The sequence below is a fragment of the Calonectris borealis genome, chromosome 1, assembly GCF_964195595.1.
Source record: "Calonectris borealis chromosome 1, bCalBor7.hap1.2, whole genome shotgun sequence".
NCBI lineage: Eukaryota > Metazoa > Chordata > Aves > Procellariiformes > Procellariidae > Calonectris > Calonectris borealis.
Genome location: NC_134312.1, coordinates 176176114 through 176193595, shown reverse-complemented (window position 1 = coordinate 176193595; position 17482 = coordinate 176176114). Strand labels below are relative to the sequence as shown.

General features: G+C 34.7%; 1 protein-coding gene across 2 annotated transcripts in view; it reads right to left on the bottom strand.

Annotated features, from left to right (window-relative positions):
* The window catches only part of DACH1 (dachshund family transcription factor 1), a 367634-nt gene that overhangs the window by 47697 nt on the left and 302455 nt on the right, over window positions 1-17482 (bottom strand). For both annotated transcript variants that reach the window (XM_075139134.1, XM_075139136.1), the window contains one exon: window positions 413-564. In XM_075139134.1, coding sequence (XP_074995235.1) covers window positions 413-564 — 152 coding nt within the window. The remainder of the gene's footprint in view (window positions 1-412; window positions 565-17482) is intronic.

Here is a 17482-nt window from a genome sequence, read left to right as displayed (position 1 = left end):
AGCTTTAAATATCATTTCCACCTTGGCACTCCAGCAATTTAAAGTAACTATTTATTAAAGAAATGTTTCTCTGCTTGGTAAATGAGATAAAGTTAAACAGTAAGATACATTTCATTAGCCTGTAATAAAAAGAGCATTTAAGACAAATGTTGTTAAACACACCAATGTAATTTTCATCAAATTCTCTGCTGTGGTTTAATATACAATCTGTATTTTTATGTACTGTATCTGACAGCTTCTAAATTCACGTTTGCTGTGGTTCCTTTAAAACCTAAATTACTAGAAAGTTTCAGTAAATTAGTTGATCCAAATAATCTTATGAACTGATTAAGCTAGAATGGTTGTATTAATTTAGACAAATCTGCAACTGGCTCCTCTCCATCCCTTTAAGCTGATCTACAGAAAGGCCTACCTGGATGTTAGTCAGAAGGGTCTCTATGGAGGACAATCCATCAGGGAATAGAAAAGGAGATGGAAAACCTGGAGGTAGTGGTTGCCCATGCCCAGTTAGAGAAAGTTTGTCAAGGCTGTCTCTTGCGGTTGGTGTGGAGAGCGGGGTCTCATCTGTATGTGATTGAAACAAAAATATAGAACAAGTTACGCTTGTCTGTTTTTATTAGACCTCAGTAATGGCTTCCCTAGTGGTTTCCAGAACATTTATTGCAAATTGGTTCCTGCTATCAGGAGAAAATGCTTTCTGCTGAATTTTCTTTAATGAAAAAGCTGTGGAGATACAACAAGATAACATTAATGAGTAACTTTATAAGCCTTTTAAATGCAGTCTCTAATGAGACTGAGTTTACAGTGCCATAGAATCTTTTTAAAACAAATATTATCTCACATATACTTGTGATAATATATTCAGGCTGACTTTATGGGCACCTTCCCAATTATCTCATTTTAGTTTGTGTTCTATTTTCATTGACAATAGAATATTTTCTAGCATGACATATATTTTGTATACGAGAAGTATTTGAATACGAGGCTTCCCACACAATTAACCCTTCCCGCTCTTAATGGTTTCACTTACAGCTCAGAAGATTCTGCAACACCGAGAAAAACTACAGCTCCTCAATGCATTTTTAATGAAGAAAGTACACCTGATTCCCACTATTGAAACATGCTCTGAACAATACATGAAATTAACAGCATGGTTACAATCACTGGCCTAATTTTTTTAAGCACGGACATCTTCTAACAATTAGTGCTAAACTCCTTAGTGGGATCTTTGCAACAATCAGATCTGATCAGTTCTGACATCATAACGGGAAAAAACTCCCACCACTTGAAGACTTCTAAGATTAAAATTTCACAGATAATCTGTGAACGGATTATAAAGTAAGTGGTGGGATAAAAAAAAAAAAAAAAAGAAAAACCCCACAATTACTAGAAACTTAAGCACCCTTTTTTTTTTTTTTCTCATTACTTTTTGGAATATTTTTAGACTACTGTTGATATGATACAGAAATTTAGGTCAATTTCTTTGCATCAGATGTTAATCTGAATTCTTCAAAAGGAAAACTATCTATACATATATATAGATACATATATCTATACCTACCCTTCTTACCAAGGGCTTAGTCGCTAACTGACACATATTGATCTATCTCAATACAGTACAAGGACATCGGAATGTACTCTTGGTATTATGCACATCTCTGCTCAGCTATTTGACCACAGAAGAGTTTGTCAGACTTGCTCTTTTCCATTTGGGCTTTGATCATTATAAGATACATATGTTCTGGGGTATTTTAATTTCTCTTTCTTTCTGCACTTTTTTTAACTATACTTTCAATAAATAGTTATACTTTTCTACTTATCCTAAAATGTACATTAGGATTTATTATTAAGTATTATATGAAAGTTCTGATCCTAGTCACCTAAAAAGACCTCTCTCTTCGACTGAGGTGCAGTATTTTCTTAAGTGGACATAGTCTAGGACCAGGAAAATTGAAATCTGCAGCAACAAAGGGTTAGAGTGTAGGCTTTGACGACCCCAGAACCAGAAAACCATAACTCGTAAGCCCCAGTTCATTCCAAAAGTCCCCATCCACCACTACTCCAGAAGGAAGAATCCCCATCAGCCACATTCAGGTGCAGATTTCCTGAATATCCTCACCAGCTCTGCCATGCTGGCCAGTATTTACAGCGCTATAGTAAAAAGCCTCACCCACTATGCCCCTCCACAGAAATACCCAAACAGTCATTTGGACATCTGCTTCTGGGCTGGTCCCGCTTAGCTCTTTCTATAGCCAGTGGAGAGAAGCAGACACCAGTTTAAGGCACTAACCCTTCTGAACTATCACAGGCATCTACTGCAGGAGGAGATAAATCTTCCTCTAGAAATGCCCATTGACTGTAAGAGAAGCCTAAGCCGACTAGCTCAGATGGAAAGATCTACTTTTGGTGAGATCAGTCCTACCATGGAAGCTGTTCTTCCTACTTCACTGTGGCTCAGGCTGAGAGTAGCCTACACAAGGAGTAAGACCCTGTTTCATGTCCCCTACTTGTCACAATTTGTGTTACAATTAATGCTTTCTCATAAAGTCATCATTCAAAAGCTTACCAAGGTAAGCTTTGTGAAATTAACTGATGTTGACCAAGGAAAGCTTCAGCCCATTCAGAGTCATAAAAGATTTTTTCAGCTATATTTAAGTTGTCCACTCATGTCACAAAGTGCTGAGAAAAACTGGCTGTAGATTACCAAACTATTTCCTATCTACCTCACCGAGATTCAAAGCAGGATCTGAAAAATGTACTCTGTGGATGTATCCTCTGCCCTCATGCTACCCCACAGCAACATGGATATCTCTGTAGTCATTTTGTAGTAACATACTAAATTTGGCCCTAAATCTTAATTGTTTCTTTTCTTCCCAACTTTTAAAATATTATAGAAATATTCACCACTTAATTAGAAAAAATAAAGTAGGTATTCCTGGGTATTGCAAACTAGTTTATTGTTCTCAAATCATCCTGCTAGTTCATCTTCTCAAATCCCATTCTAGTGTGAAAAATCGTTGCCAAATGTTTTTTTCCAAACGGCTGTCAGAATTGTTATGCTTTCATTAATCAGAAGAAACAACCCAAAACTTAAACAAAACTGGTTAGACAGTAGATTGATAAACACTACACAATATTATTGCATAGCTGAAAACTTTTTTTTCCTCTGCTGCAAATACGGCTTTCCCAAATGATTCCTACCCAACATTAAAAAAAAAAAAAATACAAAACCTCTTCTTTGTTATGTCACTGAGTTTTTTGGCTAAAGACTTCTTTATATCAGTGGTTCCAGTGAAAGTATTGGACTTGCACGGTATAGCAAGAAAGAGTCTAATCACTAGTATGCATGGTGGAGCTGATTCATATAAATGAGAAAGTAAACTAAAAAAGGGACATCGTTTGCCTCTAGGTTTGTTAGAGAAATGGATCAATGACCTCCCATACTTTCTAAGACAACTTAGAATCTTATTAATATTTTAGGTCTCAAATTGTCAAAATATTTTAAAACATACTAGACAAAATTGACCCACTTAAAAATTCCATAGGCCTTAATTCACTTAAAAACTATGCTCTTCCATGCAATTGTTGAGATACAGAAAGCTCCTAACACAAGTCTTGTCATAGAAGTTAAGCAAGGGATTGAATTTTTTACTGTATTACTACTTTAAAATTAAATATATGTTAAGTTTGCTGTACTTTGTACACGCTCAAAACATGTTGTGAAGTTTGCAAAGTTTTTCCTAACAATGTGTGGCATGGTTTTGCAATAGGCAAAGTAACTCAAAAAAGGTTAAAGTTATGCAGAATGGTATGAACTCAAATAACATCCAAACTCTTATGTTATAATAAATAACAGAAACAAATTTACACTGAAGGGTAAGACTAGAGAGCTGAACTTACTATGAACTTATTTTAATGAAATGTCAACACGGAAAAAAAAGTCAGACTAATGTGACTTTGTTTTCTTGATGTCCCATGTGAAATAAACTTTGAGTGTGAGTATGTTTGAAACAGAGCGAATGTACATATTATACACAGGAAGCATGGATGTTTGTGGATGTGAGATAAGCGATGATTGAGGGAATCTTGAAAAAATGCATTTTTAAGAAAAACCACATTGTAAACACAGCCAATTAAAACACAACCACATATCTTAGTAGCAAAATAACAGGACCTCTTGTAATTAATGCATTTTTAAATCTTCCACTCCTGCAGAAGTCCTCTTTTCTCAATACGATGATATATCTTTGTTTCCAAATAATCATTAGCCTAACGTCTTTTAAACTGTTGCAAAGGAACCACTAATGTTCCTCTTAACCTACTAGCAGAGCAACGCTGCAAAAATGATGAGCCCTTGCTGGGAGACAGAGATCTGGCATTTTCAGTCTGAACGCATCAAAGGAAGCATTCGAAGACAAGCCAGGGCAAGAGGGGAAAGAGGGTCAATCTACAACTCCATTGTCGGAGTTGGGAGCACAACAGTGTAAAGAAAAGGGACAAAAAAGAAAGAACAAGGCAGAACAAAGAAGTGTCCGGGTCTGCCTTGGCTTGTGCTGGGAACTGAGATGTTATAAATTAACAAATAAACAAGGACAGGACAAGCTGTTACCCAAGCCTCTACAGTATCTGAGCAGAGATGAATATGTGCCTTGACATAGGAACTAAATCACCATAATAGGCAAGTCTCAATGTGACACATATCTTTAAAATATTTGTAAATGTTACATCCACTCCATCCATTGTTCCTCAATTTCCAAAATTCACCTGTTTTTGTTCAAACCAGATTTTATCTGCGAACAGCAGCTGGTTGGGCCAAATACAACGAACATTTTTCACTGTATTTGGTTTGTTGCCATTCTATTTTATTCTTTCACCAGATAACATGGAAACAGACATCCTGGAAGCTGTGACAGCTATTTAAACAGTAATAGATGAATAGAGGTAGCCATTCTCTTGTCTTTGTTCCTAAAAGCAAGTAGGATAAGTTCAGACCGGTCACCAATCAAACTGGAGAATATTGATATTGCTAGGATTTGAAAGCAAGTGATAATAGCTGGCTCCAAAAAATACTATACAGATTACTGCCTTTCTGTAATCATTTAACGCTTTTTTGTAATGCATCTTGATGCTTTTTTGTTCTCGGTAAAATATTTCACATGTATTTGTTCCTCAAACAGGCTTATTCTTACCATTTGAATGATGAAAGAGGATCCTGTTTTCACTTTTTACTGTCATAAATCTGGTGCATACATTTTTGTGGAAACAATCTATTCCATGTGGCTTAATATGATTTTGCTTTATGTTGTCAAACACCCTTTAGTACAAAGTTTTGTATTCCACCTTCCTCAGAGTTGGAGGTTTCAGGTGTGAGAAGCTCTTCTATTTTAATTCATCTGTAACTGTTGATTTATACTAACACAAAAGAACAGGGGGTCCCATGTGCTGAACTAAAATGTTTACCAACTTCATACAGTTTAAAAAAAAAAAAAAAAAATCCTCTTGCTCAATTCCCATATCATTTGGCTGCTTTATAGATTTGGTCATTCAAGATTCACCCTGCACATAACTAGGGGCAATGCGAGATGCCTGTGAACTGTAAAGGGAATGTACTAAAACTAACTCTTATAAAACAGTATTTTTTTTCAATCTACATTTTAGTTTCCTCTTTTTATGCTAAAAACAGTTCTCCAGGACACCCAAATTCTCCAAAATTAAAACATTTGCAACTGTGGCAGCTGGAAATAAGGGTAGAATATCAAATACTCAAATAGACTAGCTGGTTGTTGTTTCTGTAACATTTCAAAGAGGCTGGTGCTCTCACAGTTAACAGTACCATTATAAATGCTGTCCACAGAGTTCTATTTCTTGGCTTGGTATGTTTGCCTGAGGACTTTGGGAATAGTAACTCACCAATAATGAAATATGACTAAAAGATTAAAAGCTTACATGGAAAGGACCATAGCTACTAAGAATGTGTTTCCTGGATGTGTACATTGCACGTGATGGCTTTAAACCTGGTGCAGTCCCATATATTTGTACAAATAGTCTTACAGAACTCATATATCTGTATATCACTTCTACCACCATGGACCATTTTCGTAAGTGGCATGGCTTTAAAATATGCGCACTTTCACTTGATGTAAAGGACTACACAAGAATAAAATACGTAAGAATCTAGTTTTATATGTCCACTTTGGAGGTAGGTTTAGATGCCCATCAACAGTAAGCCTCCTATTTACTGACAATTCTGTCTGATTTTAACCAGTGAAAATACAACATTCTAACTTGATGCTTGTCCTTTTTGGAAAAGAGTGTTTCAATTAATAAGTTTCCAGTATTTCTTTAATCCTTTTAAAAAAAATGCAGTCCCTACAGAGCATTCTTCACTGCCGCACAGGGTCGCTGTGAAATAAACAAAATATAAAAAGAAATAAACAAAATAGCAAAACTGTTTTTTTAACACAGCGTACTTTGTATAAGTAATTCTTGCAGTATTTCAAGAACTGTGGTTCAATGCAAATGAAATTATAGCTGTCAATAGCAAATACCTTCTTTAAAGCAAGTATGTTCTTTAAAGACCACGTGTTTTAGTTTTGTAAAGGAATTACTGGTATAACATCACTATAAATGAATGGAAAGAGTTGGCAAAATATATCCAAAAAGCAAAAATGTAATTAGTGGTGATGTTCCAGCTGTGAGGATTTCTTCAGGCTTTTTGGAGTAGATCAAGTTGAGTTTATTCTTCATTTTACATGTCCCTAGGAGGGCCTCAGAGTCAATCAGTGCAACTTATCTAATTTTCTCTTTCAATAAAAGGATTATTTTAATAACCTTTATCTTATTTTGCAGCCTATTACTGATTAGGGCTGGGTTAAGCAGTATTTGCTGATTTATTTATTCTAAGGATTTCGCAATATTTCAGAATAAATTATCATTCATATTTTTAAACAAATGTATTTTACCATACAATTGAATGTTAAAATGCCAGTGATATTTCCACTTTGTGTACTTTGGCATCATAACACATAATGCACAAAACAAAATTTTATGGTTTCTCTGTCCCCGTAATAAAAATTACCCTGTTCACTCATAGAATTTTTCACACAATTTTTTAAGGTGCATAGAACGGTCAGGAATAAAAAAGAAATGGGATAGTCAAAGGTAATTCTGCATATATCTGATAATTATATAGTACAAATATCTTGAACACCTGACAGCAATTTACATTAATTAACCCTAAAGAAATATAAATTCCTAAGGATAAAATGATGGTTAAAAAGGTACACTATATATTTTATTGCATTTTTTAACAATATATTAGTATAAATACAAGGCAATTTATAATATTATAACTTCGAGTTCTTAATTATAAGAACTATGTCCATTACTTCTTTTTTAAAGATCCTTATATGCTACTGGCAGGCATTGGATGCACATTAAGGCCATCTGTGCTTTGGATGCTGAAAAAAGTATCAATGTATTTTACTGGTTCGTGTCAAATGTCCCAATTAGTACTCTGCTAGCTCCACTCCATCAGTAAGGCAATACTGAGTGCTAAAAAGAATGTTTCTTGGCTTCATAGCAATTCTGTGAGAACTGCTTATATGCATAAGTGTATGTAGAGGATTGTGTAAATGTGTGTCCCTATAGGTTCACAAGAGTAATTCTGAGCTTTTTCTCAAGTCGTGCTGAGGGGTGTGCATAATCATTTCTGTAGTAAAGGGATACCTGCTTAGGAAATCAAAACCCACCATTCATGATACTAGCCATTTAATCTCCTTTATTGCGTTGGCTACAAAAGCTGGCTCCCTCACCTTGGTAGCCTGATTGTACAGCTAGCTTTCCTAAATGTATGCAGAATCAAAGATCAAGCCAAGCATTTTGTGTCTGAGCTAAATGCCTGATTAACATCAAACTTTAAATTAGGGATTGGACTTAAAGAATGCATAATTAATGTACACTAAAACTCACATTTTCAAAATTATGGACATAAATATGCACATCACAACTGATAAAAGGAATACACAAGGCAATATATCCACAGTATGCATACTTGTTTTTGTGCTGTCTGTTCCTTCCTATACTTTAACTATCTCCGTACGGCTACTGCAAAATGCAGAGAAAAAACATTACAGAATATAACAATTACATTTTGCTAGATTTTATTGGATCATTTCAAGTGCCACATGATTTGGATTAATAATCCTCTGGACATGTTTCATGAAAGTTGAAAAACATCTATTGTTTTGGGATTTAAGGTGATTTAAAAAATAAGGAATATCAATTTTTGTCATTGTCAGCTGAAATAACACCACTCCTTTTTTGTAAGCATAACAGTAGTGAGAAGGGAATTCTTGATAAGAGCACAGTTGGTAACTTGTAATTCTCTGAAGATGAAGGTTTTACGGTAATACCTGGATCTGCATTGTATTCACACCGGTTTTCTTGGTCTGTGTTCAGTTAATAATTCTAATATTCATTCTCTTCAAGAAAAAAAAAATTATGTCAACATTTTCAAGGCCGTATCTAGCCATGTTGCAGTTATGGGGGACTAAGCATCAACGCTTCTGGTGCCTTGTCACATGGCCCATGTTCTTGGTAATCCGCTGACAGCATCAATCTGATGCCCAAACAGAAAATGAATGGATGGTGATGTGTCTGTGCAACACTCATCAGCTGTCATTCATTCAGCAACACGTAATCTGTCCCACGCCCTCGCTCCCAGAGTGCTGGCAAGCAGATGAGGTTGACCAGGCATGCTTGGCACCTGGTGTGAAGTGGCAGCACAGTAGTCAACAGTACTGCATTTCACAAATAAATATGGCAGAGAAGTTCAACAGAGAGGACAAAAGAGGTTTAAACACTTCACATTTATGGTAGCTTATACTGGCAGTCTGCCCCAACAGAAAAATCTTCATCTGGCCAGAATTTGTAAAACTGGATCTATGGGTTAATGTGTTTTGTTTAACTCAATATTCGTATAGAATGCTGTCATGTTTCTTCTTAAAATAACATGAGAAAATATCAGATTTCAGATAAATATATAGAATGTTCACTGACAGTTCTTTTTGCAGAAACCAAATACTTTTAAAACATGTGTACTTATATTCACTTTACTTTCTTGTAAGATATTATTAATGTCCATGATTTTAATAACTTCTTTAATTAAAAGTATAATATCAAGTACCTCTAATATTCAGACTGACAATATATTAATTAGACCACTGAATAAGATGACCAGTCTAAAAATGCATAGCAAGGCAGAAACGTACTAAGAAAAGCTGTTCCCAAGCTTTCTCCATGCCAAAATTCCTACCCCAGATGTATTAATGCCTCACTCTTACAGCCAAAAATGCCAATAAAATAAAATAAAATAATCAAAAACTAGTCAGATGAACTCATCCAACACAACTGTATGGGGATATTTGGTAATAGGCTCATGAATTCTTGAATATGCAAGGAAACGCTACAAATGCATTGGAAATGCAGGGGAAGAAACCATGCTTTGAAAAGAAAGTACCTAGGGGACTGTGTTGGTCAAGCCCTGCAGTCATGCTTCCGAGAGGTTAAGGTAACAGGTGTTTTATCATCAATAGTTCAATAACATCTACTCTTTGCTTTAGTACCCAAATGTACACACTTACTTTTTACAGAAATATATGATCTAGTAACTCCAAGATCTTAACTCTTCTCATAGCTACTACAGCAATCGTTGCTGAAAAAAAAGGATGTGAAGCATCCCATTTTGACAAAGTCTCACCAGGAAGGGTACAAAATGAATGAGCTGTTTTAGTATCATGAAGCAGTATAGCACAGAGGCTTCTTTAGATTGGGGGCTAAAAAAACCCACATTTGCATGAGAGACTATCAATTATATTTAACTCAATTTTTAAAATGATTTCACAATAATTTTTTTTAACAAATATAATAAACGTCCTTAATGTGTCTATCTATGGAATGGTTCCAGTAATCAGATGCAAATGTTGTAGACAATAATTGATGTACACATTTTGGATTATATGGTTATGATATCCTAATAGAAATTTGGCTGTCTGCCTATGGGAGTTCAATATGAGTTTCATAGTTTATAGCATCAGAAACAGTCCTTTACAATATTATAGCCACATTTCTCAACCCATTGCCTATAGATTATATCCTAATATCTGATTTCCACAGAAATCCATAATAATAAACAAACCAAAATCCCTAAACCCCAAAGTGCTCAGAAACAAAATTCAGAATGAAAAGGCAAGCATTTTTACATCTGATATGATTCCTCTTGCAATTCATTCATCAAACATCTGCAACAAGCTGCCAGAATGTGTCCATTAGTGAGATTTCTATGGCATTCACTAGCTTGATGCTCACTGATAGAATAATGTAGAAGTTTACCTCTACTGTTTTCTGCTCCATTTGAGGCATCCACATTAAAGTGAGATTTGGCCTGCATGTGTCTTCATGTCTTGGAATATGTAATTTATGCTAATATATCGGAATACGTATTAGAGAAGACCAAAAAATATCCTTTATGTATTTATACATTATGGGTCACATTCAGCACTGATTTAAGAAGATAAAAAATAGTTTGGAGTCATCATGTAACCTGGATCAGTTTGGTTTACATTAAATACAGAAAATTAAGGTACCTTACACAGCAAACATGCCATATACTTGCTGGTAAACTAAAATCTTTCCCAGGATCCAGTTTAAAATCTTTATGCAAATTAAATATTGCATTCAGCCTTTTATCTATATTCTATCATAATATCAAGGAAATACGCGTTGGAACTCCATTACACTGACAGATCTTTCTACTAATTCTCTTTTCTCATCAAATTTCTGTAAATGTTTCAATGTTTATACCAATAATGTGTTTGAAAAATTATTTATTTCATTCCTTAAGCAATTATAAATGCTATGCAATAGAAGCAAAATACGAATCCTACGAGTGGTTCAAATGCTCTCATGACAATTCATGTATGTGATAACTGTACATAAACAAAACAGGAATCAAAAGATCTTTACCATTATGGTAGTGTGAAAACAGTTACTGCCTAAACAAACTGAAACAAATTGCACAAGCTTTATTATCTTAATCTGATGAGCTCATTATATATTTAAGGATAATACTTTTATTCAGTATCCTGATAGTAGGTTGGCTTTTAGCCCACCCAGACGAAGAGCAAGAGCTGCATCAGGAAATGACCGCCGCGCATGGTTTTATGAACCCATAAATTGGGTTCTGGTTGCACCCAGAAGATTGAGACAAGCAAGTCACAGCAACTTCAGTGATTTCTTTTTTTTTCAGTTTTTGAAAGGAAGTCAATGCTATTGATGAAGACTGCTCTTCTACCAAATTTCAGTACAATTCAACGAGTTCCAAAACTAAAATCTAAATTCTTCTTTAATTGTTTTCAGAATCACTTTCCTTTGCCTTCCCTTTGTCCTAGCTTTTCTGTAACTCAGCATATTCTACTGCTTCCTACAATCTTTTCCTTCTCAAACCTCAGTAACACTTAAAATTTATTTGTTTCAGTAGTTTCTTCCCCTTCCAAGATATGATGCAATTAGTCTGCTTGTTGAAATTTCTAGTCCAGTAGAGAAAAAATACAGTTAGAGAAAAAGAAAAGATTGTGACAGAAATCTGAAGGGAGAAAACAGCCTAAATAATCTCCCTATTTGCAAAAATCAAACTCAAAATCAAAAGATCTTGACTTCTTTTCTGCTTATTTGTTTTCACACGTAAAACTGTGAAAACAAGATCTAAATCATCATCAAAACAGATAAGAAAGTGGAAAATAAGTTCTTAAAAATACATCTTTAATTTATGCTCCATTTTCCTATATTTTGGTATAATCATAATTGGAATGGTCCTGATTTGACTTTTGATTTTTTTTTTTTAAGTACAAATAATTCAAGCCAATATAGTTATGTTTACATGGGAATGTGTAGGAAGGTTCAACATCAGGTCCAGTGGTTTGAAATATAATGAGCATTTTATTATTTTACTTTACTATCACTTTGGTCTATAAAAGAAGACACCACTATGTAGCACCATGCCATTTTCAGTGTGGAAAGTAAATGAAGATTATTTGAATAGAAAAACAACAGACATCTTAGACATCAAAACAGCAGAGCTTCAGCTGGCACAGATCTTTTCGGTTTCGTAGAGGAAATAAAGTTGAGTCAATGATCTAATCCTATGCTTAATCTCAATTTCCCGAAAGATTAGGAGTAGAGAAGTCCAGTCCATTTCTAAGTCCAGGACTTGCCTCATAACTCTTACACAAAGTGTTAAATTTGTGTTTCAGGTTAAGAACAGGAGAGGGAAAAAACCCAAGGGATCACATTCAGAGAAACTTTGCTTTAACCCTATCACTATTTTTGGCTGTTCTGTCTTTGTACAGCATTAGGGGTGGTATTGTACAGTCCCATTACACAGCAGATGTTAAATGCAAAGTAAAATAGTCAGTTGTAAATGATTGATGATCCTCTTTACTATTTCAAAATAAGCCCTGATTATTTATATAGTTTTGGACACTGCTTGAAAGCATCACATTAAACCTAAACAATTGATCCATTTTTCAATGGCTTTTGTGTGTAATGTATTATGTATGTTTTTACATTCTTCTGTGTAAAAGGCCCTGGTGTATGAGAAATGTTTAGAGTTTTGAATGCTCCACCCAGTCCATATGGTAGGTTTGCTCTGTGTGTAAGACCTACCTTTTTCCACCAGGTCCATATGGCAGGCTTAAGATAGCCAGGGCCTTCTATCCTCCACAGGAGCCATATGGCAAGGAGACCTTGGTGAACACTCATTTACCTTGTATTAATATTTTACATGTCTCTAGCACATACACATACATACAGACATGTATACAGTGATCAGATTGGGTACAAAAGACTCAGCTCCTGAAAATACTTTAGCCACATAATCAATACACCTATGACAATACAATACGAGATGTGGGTTCTGTTTTTCTTTTTTATTTAAAAACAGAAAACTTAAATGAATACTTTATCAAGTTATTTGATAAACTCATTTAATGGTTTTAAACATTTTGACAGTATTAGTTAATCATGCTAACAAACTGGTAGACACGATTACAGACAACAGTTCAGTATTAGTTTTTAATATTACCTTACAAGAACAGAACCAAATCCCTTGAATCCACCCACTACCAAAGTGTGCATACTATAGACAATGAAAATATTTGTTTAAAGATTCATCTCTGTGCTGCCCTACTAATAGCAGGTTTTGACCAGGTTACTGCTAACTTGCCGTATTTAAATAAAGTGGCAATAAACCAGAGAAACAATAATTCAATACAGACTGTAAACTATATGCAGAGAGATAACTATTACAAGTCACATGTAAATAAGTTACTATTTCCTGCAGACACAATACCTCTACCTTACTACTGGAGTAAAAGGAAGAGAGTATGATCTGAGAGCCATAGTATCTTCCTTCTACTGTCTGTACATTTTCTGTACTGGTAGAACCAGATGCGGAGCTACTATGTGAGTAAAATAGTTGCATTGGGTTGGATGATTAAGGACATGGATTTAAAATCAACTCAAAAAAAAAAAAAAGATGGCGACTTTAAATTGTAATCCATATTTTCAAAGTAATTACTCTAAAACTGATACATTGTTATAGCATTTACAACTCAATCCAAAGCTTTGCTGTAATTCTGAAGTAATTTAGGAACCCTCAGCTTTTTATTTATACAGGAAAGATGGAAGCAATTTGTAACATGCTTATGAAAGTTTTATTGCACCTACAAGCTGATTTAAGAAATGGAACAATATTCCCCAGTAGTAGAAATTTTACAAACAACCTCTACTTTTTTGAAACTCAGAACATTATGAGAGGTAAAAATTATAATATATTGTTTTTATTCACAGGATTTATAGTGCTTTCATCTGGTTTCCTCTTGTTTCAGTTCATGTAAGTAACCCTATGTTGTCACATGAATATTCAAATATCTCAAAGAACTATCAGTGTTGAAAATAAATAGCATAAAGAATTCAGAACCAGTATGCATGTACATGCTTTCACAGTTTATTTTTGTATATAGCATTTATGTTTTGTTCTGCAAACAATCGATAAAATATGGAAGTGTTTTCCACATGGAATATATCTCCTCATTTCAAAGGAGCCAAATAAAAGTAAGCAATTTAAGAAACCATGAGTATTTTATTAAAGATTAAAAAAGGCTAACTACTATGCTCATGCCTCTTCCTCCTATCTTCCTGCTTTTGATCATAGCCAAATACAGCTAAATCAATGGAAAACAAAAGCTTTATTAATTTCAGGGGTTATGAAACATGTCCCCAAACTCTTTGCCTCTAACTTTCATTGTAGGAAAGGCATAGTATATATCTTTAGTATTCATTTATCTCCTTTGTTTCAGTTATTCTTTTTTGATATATTCTCTTCATATTGCCTTTTGCATGTTCTGCTTCTGTTTCCAATTTACGATGTATAGGTACAAACTTTTAATTCCGAATTTTGAAGGATTTGTCTATCTGCACCATTGCTCATAAAAATACACATACAGAGCTCACTTTGTGATCAGTGGGGTTTACGGAGTGCCTAAAAGAGATGAAGGGTAGAATCCCTCTGCCTAGGTTATCCAGTCCACCAGGGAAACAGTACTCTCTAAATAGGAGCCTAAATTCTCCATACAGCAAAGAAGAGAAGATACGTGTCTATCAGATGCAGCTGATAGACAGTGCCTAAACTTTAGCAGCTAGATTCCCCCTCTTGAGGCGTTCACATGCACCTTCCTCATTTCATGAATCATGCAAAGAACTAAAAGAGAACTATTTAAGAAGCCTTTGTTTCAACAGCATAGATCCCACTATATAATTTGGAACAGAATAAAAAGGAAGATACTAGATAGGTAGATAGATCGATCGATTGATCGATCAATCAAATACTTATTTGTTTAATACAATTTAGAGATGGAGAATCTAGTCATATCTAAAATTATTAGTACACTGTTAAGATCCTTGTCATGTTAGAATAGCCCACAATTTTAAACACATTCTTATAAAAGTATAAACTATAATTTTATGCTTTGTACTTTCTCACTGAGTCAGCAGTTTTCTCTCTTGGGACAACGTGTTAAATTAATTAAGCATCTCAATTAAATTCTTTATACATATACATATAAAGAAAGAAAAGATATGAACCTGACTTCATAAATATCATTTGGTAGGATTTTGTTAAAGTTTAGATGTATAGATTTGTATTTGAAATCCTCTGAAGGTTACAGGGTGAAACCTTCCAACAATATCTCCAAGTCTTCAGGGACCAAATCCCATTATGTGGAGTTCAGTGAAGAGGGTAAACACTACCATAAAGAAATACAAATTGCACATATTTCCCATTTAGCCAGTGTCACAAAAGTTCACCATTTAGAATTCTAACCAGTTAGGACTTATTCTTGGAGGTCAAGTACCTTGTGAACCTTGTCATCTCACTGATGACATCATATCCCATCCATCAATTCTTTCAGGAGCACACTTGCCATCTGCTCAGCACGCTATAATAACTTATTAGACATATTCACAGGGTAACAATCTGTACAATGACACTGTTATCTTAATGCTGGCACATAGAGAGATAGCAGCCATCGTTTCCCTGTCACAGCACAATTATTCTACCCTCCAACTTTAAAAGAGAAGTTACTTGGATATTTTAACTTCTTATTACATCACATGGAAACAATAATTTCTCATCAGAAATATATTTTTGGCTTTGTGGTGTTTTTTGTCCGGGAACTGATAAATTAAAGCTACAGCACAAAATACGAAGTTTAGTTTGAGATAACTCTTTTGCACCCTGAAAGTTTTTGCAGTCGTGCTCATTTTTAGAGTGCAAAATAAATAAATAAAAATCATACAATACAATTAATCACACATGTATACAAATAGCACTGAAATCCAACTTATTCTTTGCAAACATATTAACTTTCTAGAACTAATACTTCTTATTTCTCTTCTTTGTAACAGCAATTACTAGGTAGAAATAAAATATGCAGCCAAAGTGCTCATATTAAGCCTTAAGACTTTTCGGAATCTAAAAGCAATGTGAATTTTCATAGATGTCTATATATTTTTGCAGCTTTTGTAAACATGTTAATATTGAGCATGGTTAGCACAGCTGCTGTCACAGCACTTATGACTTAATAAAAGTCCACTATAACTCTCCCTTGACCTCAAAAAATATTTTCAGAAAAAGGGCAATATTTATTTTGCATTACACAGAATTCATCCTCTGTTCCTTCCTTTGGCTCGTCATTTATTCCAGCTTACACTGTGATCAACATTGTACTAAAATAAAGTCAAGTACAACAGCCGCTCTCTGCCCATCAAAACTCACAGACGTCTGCCAAGCACTTGTAACAGCTGGTGTTACATTAATTAGTTTAAACTATTTATTTCATCCATCTCCAGAGCAGATTGAGCAAAAACATTAGAGATTATTCTAGCATCTGTAAGTGCCCTGCAAACATTAACCAACCAAAGTTAGAATATTAGTCATTAACTTATAGTATATGTGATTTAAGATTCTATACACTTATTGTAAATAAAAAAGAAAATTCTGCCGTTCAGCATAGCTCTAGGAAGTTTTCTTTGATTGCCTTTTTAAAAATCTGAGTTTTAAACTTATATAAGACTTTGTCCCCATAAAGTTTCTTTTTAAAAAAAAATTATTACTAGAAAGCTATTATAATTCCTGGCAGCATGGACCATTAAGCAATATATGACAGGGACTGGGTGACTCAGTGGATTAGTCAGAGGTTTTATGTCCACTGTTGGAATCCAGCCCTAAATATGGTGATCAAAACAGTGTTATCAAACGGTTGTAAAAATCTCAATTAAAATCACTCCTATAGCCTCTACTAAGTTTTTAGTGGACAACATAATAGATCTTTCACTATTGACAGAGTCCTCACAACTATCTTTTTTCTTTTAATAGGCTGAGAATGGATGCTGGCAAAAGAATGTTGATTATAAGAGGTCCTAATGCCGCATTCCCTACTCAAATGGCTCAGAAACAGAAGCCAATGCAAGGATGGCAGGAGTAGGCTCGCAGCCACTGCCCGTGGGCTCGCCTCCATCAAAAATAAAAAGCTTCCAACATTGCTTAATGAAATACTTAATGTGAGAATACTTATTTTTAATGCCTAGGGCTCAAAAAGGAAATTGAAGTCCTGTGCAAATGCTTGAGAGGTAACTTCTTCCTCAAAGAACTCAGCTATAAATAAGGAGAGAGGGAAACAGAGGCACAAAAGAGGTGAAGTGCTTTGCCCAAAGTCACACACCAGGTCATTGGCAAAGCCTGAAACACGATCAAAGTCTCCTGACTCTCACCTAGTTTAGAAACATTGCTCCATGAGGATTCCTAAAACAACATCAAGATCCAAAAGTTCACTTGCAGAATGAAAAAGGAGTTAAGCAGGTTTAT